We start from the raw sequence: 11,361 nt of genomic DNA on the forward strand, positions 1-11,361 counted from the left end.
AAATTAAAGATTATTATATATCAAATATAATTCCAATGGACTTCTTCTTCATTATGTGGCAGTGGGACCTTCATTAGATGTCTCTGATCGACGGGAATAAGAATATATTCGTAATTTTCAAAGATTAATAGTGTACTATTCTATAATGTATCATGAAGGTTCATTCTCGTCAAACCTTGTGCATTTAGTGTGCAGTGTGGATAGTAAGATAATTATTGTCACATAAAGGAATAAAGGTCATTTGCATTTTGGACCTTGAGTTTCAGCTTTAATCTCAAATTAGCCTCTATTATTATTGAATCTTGTTTTTAATTTTACAATGCGTATTTATATTTTTTAAATGATTTTTTTTTTTTCATTTTTGGTCATGCAACTTTAGAATACTATATATCCTATTTATCAAATTTATTAATTTTAAAATCTTAAATATATAATTAGCGGGTTTAAAATAGATATTTCTAGCTCAATTTGTAGTGACGAAAATTTCTTTTTAGTCTTAATTGAAGTTAGCTTTTTTATTTATTTTTATATTTCTATTTGATTATTGAATTAAAATCACTTAATTTTTCGCATCGATATTTTACTTGGAAGCATGCTTTAGAAATATTTCTAAATGCTTATAAATGCTACCACATTTTTTATCTAAAAATTTCTAAAATATTTTTATTTTAGAAATATTTTTAAAATGACATTAAAAATGTGGCAGCAGATTAATCTCTTAATTGTACAACGCAAATCGAGAAATAATTAACAATCATCGGTCTCTTATGAATGTGATCACACTAACCCAAATCGAGCGATAGTTAGAAATCACATGGCTAGAGAACTGGACCTACAATGACCAAATTGTACCAGCTACCGACATTCCGTCACTTTTCACGACGGCATTTGTGTCAAAAAAATATTAAGTAAATACAAAAAGATTGACTTCTTATGGATCCATAGAAAATTAGGAATATTTTCTGAAAAAGTAATGCTATTTATAATCAGGGGCGAATCCAGGAATATTTTTCAATGCGGCACGAAATTCAGCTCCCGTTTGGCCCTCATTTTCTAGAAATGAAAGTAGATGGAATAGTGTTTTTTTGGAAAATGAGTGGTTGAAAAAGAAGTAAAAGTTTTAGATTCACGTTTAATATTATTTTATGAAAGATTGTGTGATTGAAAATAGGAGAGAGAAAAATAGAGTGTAATGAAATGTAATTTAATGGGGGTCAAACGGGGGCTATCTATGTCGAATCTTGAGTTTTCAGGACCTGAGATGAACTTTAAATTTGTCCTTTAAATTATAGTGTGCAATATGCATTTAAGTTTTTGAGAAAATTACATGAGATACTTCATTTTACAAAAAAAAAAATTAAATATTACATATCAACATTTTTTTTTTATCACGTATACTACAATATTCAAGTCCTGCTCTGAGCCAAAGGTGGGTCCGCCCCTATTTATCATCACTTGTGTTCCAATACTAATTTATGTGTCATTAAGTGTTATTAAATGAAAGGTACAATTAAATGAAATAATAAGTTCATATTTAACTGAACTTATGTATAATGAGTTGCCTGGACTGAGCCAAAGGTGGGTTCGCCCCTATTTATCATCACTTGTGTTACAATACCAATTTATGTGTCATTAAGTGTTATTAAATGAAAGGTACAATTAAATGAATTATATAAGTTCATATTTAACTGCACTTATCATATAATTAGTTGCCTGCAGTGAGCCAAAGGTGGGTTCGCCCCTACTTATCATCACTTGTTTTACAATACCAATTTAGGTGTCACTATGTGTTATTAAATAAAAGATACAATTAAATGAATTATATAAGTTTATAGTTAACCGAACTTATTATATAATGTCACATTCAATAGTGCTCTATGGTGCTATAGTATTATTTATTTCTGAAACCAAAGATGCCATTAAAAATTTCCAGTAAAATCTAATGTCAACTGAACTTTCCAACAGTTTCTTTGGTTCCGTAGGTTCTTTCAAATGTACACTAAACGTCATTGGCAATTCCCGATAAGAATAAAGATTAAAAATAAATAAAAATAGCCCCTCATGAGGTGGTCGAGTTGGTGAAGTAGGTGAGCGCGGAGACCTTTGATCACGAGTTTGATTCTCCGTACCAACATTTTCTTGGTCGAGTATGTCACACTGGACTTGCTTAATGCGATTTACCTGGCTGTCGTGGTTTGTAGGCTTTGCATCAGCCCTAGAGTTTACCCAGTGCACATCCAAAGGATAGCAGCTGCGGGTTCCCCGTCATTAAAAAAAAAAAAAAAAAGGCTGTAAAAAATTCTTACGCCATCAAATGGCGCTTTAAAATTTAATTCAATGATTTTGTTTCAACGACATTTTGTGCAATCGGAACGTATCATTGCTATGGAAGGACAATACTGATACAAAACTATTTTAATAAAATAAAATTATTTGTGAATTGGTGGACATAAATATGCATTTTACAGACATATTATAAAAATTGGAAAACGCTGAAATTTCGAATTGGCGCAAGTAAATAATAACGAGAAAGAAATATTTATAATTGCTATCATCAATTGATGGTTTGCAATTCTCCAGTATATGTCTTTACTTCTTATATAAGAAGTGAAATAATTCATCGAAATCATGGAAGTGACTCGATTTGTGTATAATATGTAATGAAATTCAGTCGTATATAAGAAATTAAAATTCATGTTTAAGGATATAAATGACAGTCATTCGACCGTTCACATTTTTTTGATCAAGTCTCCATGTAAAGACAAGACAACTATATAGAAACAAGTTCTCCAATCTACTCACTGATGTTGCTCCAAGTTATTAGTGTACTTGCTTATCAATGGAAAATTATCTAGTCAGAATTCGAAGAATTCAAGTTGTGTTGAAAGTAACTCTTAAAATGAGACAATCTTCATGGTTTGGTTTGTGATTAAGAAAATCTAGCCATTATTCCACCATCACCCCCAAAATCAAGAAATCTTTCTCAAACAAATTAATTTTTCATATATAAGAATTATGAATCCAAATATGAGCTCATGAATGAAACAAGAAATGCAACAAATATACAAACAAGAAAATTTGAACTTTTTTTTTTATAATCAGGGATTGATTTCATGAAGGTTTTTGTTGAAAGATTATTATTTTGTCAATGAATATTTTTTGATAAAAATATTTGAAAGTGATCATGATTTTAGGGAAATTTCCCCTAAGTAACTCCGCAGAAAGATTTGGTACAAATAATTATGCAAAATAATTTAAATAAAAGACAATTTTTAGCGCGGAATTTCTCTCTTCAGTGCTTTTGTTTTATCGTGAATTAATTCCAAAAATAAAAATAATACAATCTATTTACCTCGAATGATGCTCTGTCATCTTAAATATAGGATTTAAGATGACTAATCCATTAATGTCAATGACGACCGATACACACCTCTTCTGAATATCAAGACTCATTTATCTTATATATATATATAGAAGGTTGTTTGTCAAACAGCATATCTCGTTCGAAACAATGGTAATTAGTGCAGTGTGCATAATTTTCCTTGATAGAACAAATTAAATTATTTGTCGATGAAAATGTTTTGTAGAGTGGAGGGGCAATCAACATATAATTTTAGCATTTAATGCACCAGCTAAACACCATCTGTTTATTTGTGTCATTTAGTGAAACATCGAACAAAGCGTCACACAGTGAATTCCTCCATTAAAAAATGCAATTTTATGAAGATGTTTGCACCTAGTTTTAATCTCTCTGGTGAAATAGAAAAGTGCTAGAGAAGTTACTTCCCAATAAAAAATATATTTTTACCCGTTGATTCAGCCTAGGGTTTTGAAAAAATAAAAAATAAAAAAAAATGTAGCATCTTTTTGGGAGTTGGGTAGGTGGGTGGGGGTTGAGTCGATGAAGGGTTTCTCATATGGAGGAAGACATGGACCCCGTTTGGAAGGAATTTTGAGAATTGATTTTTTGACCATTAGAAGAAAGGTGGGATCCACATGTGAAAGAAGAAATAAAAAATTACGGCTGAAATAGTGAAATAACGATCAAAAAATCAATTTTTTGGAATAAAAAATCCATCCCAAACAGGCTCATGATAAAACCTAAGATGCGAGACAAAAGTTTTGAAAGATTAGAAGGGAACATTTGGGAGTATGAAAAGGGATTAGAAGGTAATGTGGGTTTATTCTGGTTTACTCACATGATGAACAAGATACACACTAGCAAACAAATACTCTATTTGGGATGTCCAAATGATCCAAGTCAATGGGTCTATTTGTACTCTGTTAGCTTCAGCACTTTTGTCTTTACACATACAAAGAAAAATTTGATTAAAAAACCCCATAAAATTTTAGGGACGGAGCGATGAGAACCCTCAAAGTTGGGGTTTAACCTTTTTAAAAAACCCCATAAAATTTGCGAGATTTGAGTTGTGTATACAGGAGAAGATTTATATATAATTTAGTTTAAGAGAATTTGATTAGATTATGCTGTATTCTGTGGCCTGTCATTTCTTAGCATTGAAAGGAAGTTTCTTTAATGTCCCTTTTCACTGAAATCATAAAAAATATATATTTATTATGTTTGTACGTGTGTGTATGAGTATTTCTCTCTCTTCTGTTAGTGTGTGTGTGTGTGAGAGAGAGAAATAGAAGCGAAGAAGGTGGGGGGAAAAGGAATCACAGAAGAGGGTCTTTCTCTTTCAAGATTTTTTAACCCGTCGTCTACGGGGAAGGAAATCAGAAAGTGTTAACACATCTTTTTTATGTTGTTTATACTTCTTCTTCTTTTTCTTTTTTCTTTTTTTTTAATCTTTATTTATTTTTTTTTTTGTGTTGATTAATGATTATAATTTTTTTTAACTTTGCTGCTTTATGTGTGTTTTGACTCGAGAAGAAGATACCTCGTTCTAGTGTCATTTTCTTAGATATACTCTCAAGGAAGAACACCAAACCCGATTCTCCCTTCTTCTTTCTCTGTCTTTCTAGAATTTCCTCTTCCTCTTGTTCCAATATTTAAACGATCGTGCTACAGTAATAGAAAATGATTGACAAAAGGGATGACCAACCCTTACAATGGTAGGGGACACTTTTTATTTTGGATTTTTTTATTCACTTCGAACCCATATACATGTGAGAGGATGTCAATCATTTGATTATTCATTTTTGAGCAAAGTAGTTTAATTCTTATTTCAATTCCCTTTGCATCTCTCTCTCTCTCTAGAATTTTTTCCACTTTTCTTTACTTCATCTCTCTTTTGATCTTTCTTCTTTAGCTTTTGAAGCATACATGTAGTAGCAGTCTTTTCATGGCATTACAATCTTTGAGGGAATTTGATCCCTCAAACTAATTTCCCAGAATCTAGAAAAAAAATTGGGTTTAATTGTTTATACTTCCTTTTTATGTCTGTTTATTCTCTCTTACTACTGTTTCTTGATATCAGATTGGATTTGGTGAGAAGATAAAAGAGATTGCACTCTCACTTTACTCCATATCTCCTAGATTTTTCAACTTTAGCCTTTATAGCACACCAAGTTGTTCCAAATTTTACAATCTCCAAACAAATTTTAATCTGTGTTACAAATCTCCCACAACAAATTTGGTGTTTCCTTTTCTATCTCCTATTTCCCTTTTCGACTTTGGATTTTAAATTATCGAGAAGAAGAAAAACTAGTTGATTTCAAGAAAATCTAGCTAGGAAAATGCCCTTGGAAGGGATTTTCGTTGAATCTTCTTCAAATCCAGTCCCTGATCTTTCTCTCCACATTAGTCCTCCCAACAGTTCCTCATCTGCAATCTGCAATGGCGGCAGTGAAGGTGCGTCGAAATTCGATCTTCCGACAAGGTGTGAAGCAAATTCATCCAAGAATTGTGATACCTTCATTGAGCTGTCTTTAGCTCACCCTGCAACTGCCGTCAACGGAGAAAGCTCGTTTCGAAGAAATTTCTACGGTGGAGGTCAAGAAGAACAACCACAAAACCCTTATCACCGTATCTACCAATCTAATAGCCAGCTAAATCACATAAATCATGGGGTTTCAGTGCTGGATGTATCGGATGGTTTAAGGCCTATAAAAGGTATTCCGGTTTATCCCAACCGTCCATTCCCTTTCTTGCCTCTGGACCATGCCAGCAAAGAGAAGGATCCAAAGATGTGCTTCTATCAAATGACTTGTCCTTCTTGGTCATCCACTATAGCATCGTCTTCTTCTTGTACGTCTTTATGTTCTCCTTCAGTTTCGCACTTGGCTTCACCTTATTTCGGTGGTGGTTTGGATCATATGTCAATTTTGAACTCGGGGCCTAACGCTTCCTCCTCGGCTTACCGAATACCCGCCGGTGGTGGCGCAAGGTTTAATGGGATGTCTTCCTCCTACCAATTTCACCGTCACCATAACCAACAGTATGGAGTAGGCCCTTCTGAAGCTTCTAATGGTATGATGAGATCAAGATTTCTTCCCAAACTCCCGACAAAACGAAGCGTGAGGGCACCCAGAATGCGATGGACTAGCACCCTTCATGCGCGTTTTGTTCACGCAGTCGAGCTTCTTGGTGGCCATGAAAGTAAAATATTTTCTCTTCACAGCTAATTTCTGTTGATTTATATTCTTATTTTTCCTTTGGATTTTTTTTTTCCTATTTTTCTATTCTTTTTTCATCTTTTTGTTTTTGTTCATTTGTTTGTGATTTTCAGGAGCTACTCCCAAGTCAGTTCTTGAGCTCATGGATGTCAAAGATCTCACTCTAGCTCATGTCAAAAGCCATTTACAGGTACCCTAAAAAAAATTAAAAAAAAAAAAATGAAAACTCACATTTCACTTCTACAGTAATATACTTTCTCCCTCTGTGGGTTTATGATGTCTGTAGAGGTCTCCGTCTATTTCTCCGGCACATTAATCGATGCCTGAAGTGAATGAATTAAAGAATAGGAGAAGTCCTAGGAGGGGCTGACAGTCAGAGCATTAGTGAGAGAGAGAGAGAGAGAGAATTGCAGTGCAGAAAAATTGTAAAATGATAACAGACAAAGCAAGTCATCATTTTTCAATAATACAGCTCATTACTGCCTTATCAAACATCAGCCTCGTGATTAATGATCAAACCAACATATGACTCAGAAGCCCAGAAATTTCTCTCTTCACAAATACTACATTCATTTGAGAGAGAGAGCGATCTGAGAGTGTTTTCACTATACTTTAATGGATTTTTAATTCTTTTTATTATATGCAGATGTATCGAACTGTTAAAACCACTGACAAGCCAGCAGCTTCTTCAGGTAATTCGTATTGCTTAATTAACTTTAACAGTCTCTTAGTTCATTTCATTGTTAGAAATGTTGGCATTTAAATACTTCCATTCTTTTAGGCAAAGCACGCATTGCATTAGAATTCATATTTGAATTTTTGGTTCTTTCTTAAAGGCCATTCTGATGGCTCCGGTGAAGATGATCTCTCCACAGTAGGCAGTGCCGGCGCTGGTGACCGGGCCACATTGCGAAGACTCATTGATCTAAGAGGCTCATCCGATGGATCTTTTCAACAAGAATGTGATTACCCTTCTACTGCTAGCACATTATGGAGCAACTCCTCAAGGTCTGCATCTCTCTCTCTCTCTCTCTCTCTCTCTCTCGTGTGTGTGTGTCTCTATATTCACACATATATTAAACAGATATATGTATGGAAGTATCTGTCAATTGTCCACGTACTGCTTTAAAATAATGGAGTAATAATGAATTCTTTTCCTTTTCCTTTTCCTTTTGCATGGTACCTTAAACTTAAAAATGCAAACTCACGTCCACCATTTTTGAAGAACAAAAGGGTGGGTTCTTGTGGCAGCTTTTGCTTTTGTTTTGTTTCATTTCGTCTTTTCTTATTTTAATCTTTGATTTTGGAAGACTTTCACCTGAGATTGGCTTACGTTGATGTAGTACTTAAAAAATAGTTGTATAATCACAATCGAAGGCTAAATTAAAAAAACAAAAAAAAGAGAAAGTAACCTACTGCTACACTTTTTCTTTTTCTCCTTGGAATTATATTATAATCTGTTTCTAAAATATTTAATTCTCAAACCCTTGTTCTTATTCTATTCACGAGGAGAAAAGGATCAGTACCTTGACTTAAGTGCTCCCCTTTTCTTAAAGTAATATTACTTATATATATGATTTCTGTGTGTATTCTTGTTTGTATATGTCTATATAGATAGAGCCATATATAGGACACTGTTTTGGAAACAGCTTCTATGCACTAAGATCATTCCTCTTTTGCAACAAAACAGTATGCTTATACTATCTAAAAATGGCGAAAAATAGAAGGCCCTAACTACTGAGAAACAACACTGTTTCCTGCTTACATGGGCTGTTCTACTTTTAATTTTTATTTCTATTTTAAGATATTGTTTCCATTTTCAGACATTTCACAAATTGTAGTCTGCTTGAAATTCAAAATGCACAAAAGAAGCCAAAAGATTTTACTGAAGATCAATAGATATTGATTAATTTATTAGCAATGTAGCATAGAATGCACAAATTTTGAGACAATATTGTCAATGTTTATCCGTAAGTTCTTTTCTAAAACAGATAAGCCCTTGATCTGTACCTCACCCTCTTATCAAAATAACTATCCTGCAGTTAAAACATACATTCCCGTGAATTCAGCTTGGTGTTCGAATGAAAATGCTGCTCAAGTAAAACAGTAGACTTAGTGTAGCTTGTCCCTGGTCAATGAGTAGCTTTAACCAAACCGGTTTAGATTGCTCCTTATGATACCAATGTAGCATAGAATGCACAAATTTTGAGACAATATTGTCAATGTTTATCCGTAAGTTCTTTTCTAAAACAGATAAGCCCTTGATCTGTACCTCACCCTCTTATCAAAATAACTATCCTGCAGTTAAAACATACATTCCCGTGAATTCAGCTTGGTGGTCGAATGAAAATGCTGCTTAAGTAAAACAGTAGACTTAGTGTAGCTTGTCCCTGGTCAATGAGTAGCTTTAACCAAACCGGTTTAGATTGCTCCTTATGATACTCACCATGAGGCCTGGATTTCAATATATTTTTCTTTTTTGAAGTCTAGTTCTGATATGAGCAATGGAGAGAAGTCACTTTTTTTTCCCCTCGAGAGGACCTCTATCTCTACTGCTCTAAAGGGGCTTAAGCACTTGGATCAAACTATCACAACATAAATAAACAAAGCCTAATTAATACCAAAGACTCACTTTATCTTTTACCACATTCCAATTAGAAACCATCATATGTTTCTTGAATTTTGGTTTCCTTCTTTATGTATGTTTCATGTATAGTGCTTTTAGAGAATTTAACACACCTTTGCAGTTTTAACCATTTATAGCTTGGCTTGTGATCCATTCACCTTGAATTTATGGATTTAATTAGCATGGAATTGTGCAAATATCATCTATAGTGCTTTTACATTTGAAACTTTTTTCTTTTTTGAAATTTGAAGCATGATTTTAGGTAAATAAACATGTTTTATCTGCGAAAGTTCCATTCTTCATTTGAATAAAGATACATAATTTTGTTAGCTGAGGTGAAAACAATGTATGTGAATAAGATATTGAAGCTGTTATACTTGTGAAAACCTAAGAAATATGTTGTTTGTGTAGCGCCTCAAACGTACCATATCGAAATTGGGATGTCACTATATAAACTGGGATAGTAAATCTAATAACACTAACAAATTTCCGTGAATTTTGTTTTTGCAGCAACAGAGAGGGCTGGCTACAAGGAAACACCAGTGACTTGAACGGTCTCAGAACATCATTTTTTCAGTCACAACAAAATGCCAGTCGCCAGATAGAGGTATATATATTCACCAATTAAATGCTGTATCATGTCACCGGTGTTTAGGAGATCATCCTATATATATATATAGAGAGAGAGAGGTACATATTTGCTTTGCATCTTAGATTAATATATCTAGAAATATTTCATAATACCTTGTGAAAGAGAAAATGCTACATTAAGGATATTGAAGTAAAGAATTAACTCAAGGAAAATTTCGAACATTGTTTCAATATGAGCAGGGAGGATAACTAAAATATTTTTGCCTCTTCTTTCCTTTGTTTCATTTGAGGTTTTCCACTCCCTTACCATTTCCTCCTCAATTTTCTTGTTGTCAAGATATATGTGCAATACTCAGCCTCCTTTTGGATACAAATTTATAAATGATTTATAAATTCAGCCAAGTTCGAAAATTAATCTCAAGTTTTCAATCATACATTCATTACTATTACTCATTATTATCCACACATTTCATGAGACCCACTACCATTTCTTTTGCTATAAATTTGCCAAATGGAGTCTTACCAAATATCAAGTTTCCTGCATGACTAATAACTGGTGTACAAGACTTTCCACGAGGGATAGAAATATTCACGATGACTGCTAATTTTATCGTTGTATATGTATTCCCCTTCACGCAATCACTCTTATCTTGTATTTCCTTTGGTAACTAATTTCTCTTTATCTTGAGCTCTTCTCTTCATGCAAGTACTGTATTGGATATGAATGACAACCTCAAAACCATTGCAGGAATGTGATTCTTCAATGCAGAAGAGCTATCAAAGGTCCAATATGGATTATAAACACCCAAGCCTAGAGTTCACACTTGGCAGACCAGACTGGGATGAAAAAGATCATGCTTGACTGATATTTTTTATATTTTGATTCTGTTTTTGGAAATGAAAAAAAGACCCGATTATATAAAGAGGTATTGGCAAGAAGAAGAAGTAGTAGTAGTAACTCTGTTTGTTGGACGTGCGATCGTATCATATTTTTGTTCCTACCATAATTTTTTTTTTTTTGGCTGCAGATGAGTCTCTAATGTAACAAGTTCAATGCATATTTTGTTGTGTTCAATATGGAAAACCAAGAACAGAAGATAAATTATGTGGAAAAGGTCCTCTTTTTTTTTTTTTTTTAAATTATTCATGCTTTTTTTTTTTCTCCTTTTCTTTCTTTAATCCATCAGATGTGGAGAAATAGAGAACTGAATATTACTATGTTTTTCCATCTCTCTCGCGCAGAGATTATCATGCCTTATTTCTCAATTTTTTTTCTTATGATTGATGGGATCTTGATAATTAAAGGAAGATTGTTAATTTTGTTTATTTGTATGAAAATAATTTAGCTAAACATAAATAGCTAAATATTGAACGTCATATATTATTGTAGGGTTTTGACATTACCCCACAAAGAACACGCTGGTAAAAAGAAAATATGCAGATCCAAAGCAACAAGACAAAAATGGAACACTGCTTAAACAACAATGCAACTAAACTAAAGCTTTATGCCTTCACAACGTAAGGAGTGAAAACCAATTTAGCGATATTTGTTCTTTCTCTCAAGC

General features: G+C 33.3%; 1 protein-coding gene across 2 annotated transcripts; it reads left to right on the top strand.

Annotated features, from left to right (window-relative positions):
* The first annotated feature begins 4,849 nt into the window (after positions 1-4,849).
* LOC111388841 (transcription repressor KAN1-like) lies at positions 4,850-11,028 on the top strand. 2 transcript variants are annotated; one of them, XR_002701640.1, is made up of 7 exons: positions 4,850-6,562; positions 6,693-6,769; positions 7,226-7,271; positions 7,416-7,587; positions 9,716-9,812; positions 10,545-10,722; positions 10,825-11,028. XR_002701640.1 is itself a non-coding variant. In XM_023013654.1 (6 exons), the coding sequence occupies exons 1-6, from the start codon at positions 5,701-5,703 to the stop codon at positions 10,656-10,658; spliced, it is 1,368 nt and encodes a 455-aa protein (XP_022869422.1). In that variant the 5' UTR covers positions 4,850-5,700; the 3' UTR covers positions 10,659-11,028. The 2 variants fall into 2 exon arrangements, 1 of the variants encoding a protein (XP_022869422.1); XM_023013654.1 differs by having other exon boundaries at positions 10,545-11,028.
* Positions 11,029-11,361: the final 333 nt, after the last annotated feature.

This window comes from Olea europaea, unplaced genomic scaffold (assembly GCF_002742605.1).
Source record: "Olea europaea var. sylvestris unplaced genomic scaffold, O_europaea_v1 scaffold531, whole genome shotgun sequence".
NCBI classification, from domain to species: domain Eukaryota; kingdom Viridiplantae; phylum Streptophyta; class Magnoliopsida; order Lamiales; family Oleaceae; genus Olea; species Olea europaea.

Coding starts and splice junctions, on each gene's coding strand:
- LOC111388841 (XM_023013654.1), top strand. CDS start 5,701: ATGCCCTTGGAAGGGATTTTCGTTGAATCTTCTTCAAATCCAGTCCCT. Junction 6,770..7,225: donor ATGTCAAAAGCCATTTACAG/GTACCCTAAAAA, acceptor TATTATATGCAG/ATGTATCGAACTGTTAAAAC. Junction 9,813..10,544: donor ATGCCAGTCGCCAGATAGAG/GTATATATATTC, acceptor AAACCATTGCAG/GAATGTGATTCTTCAATGCA.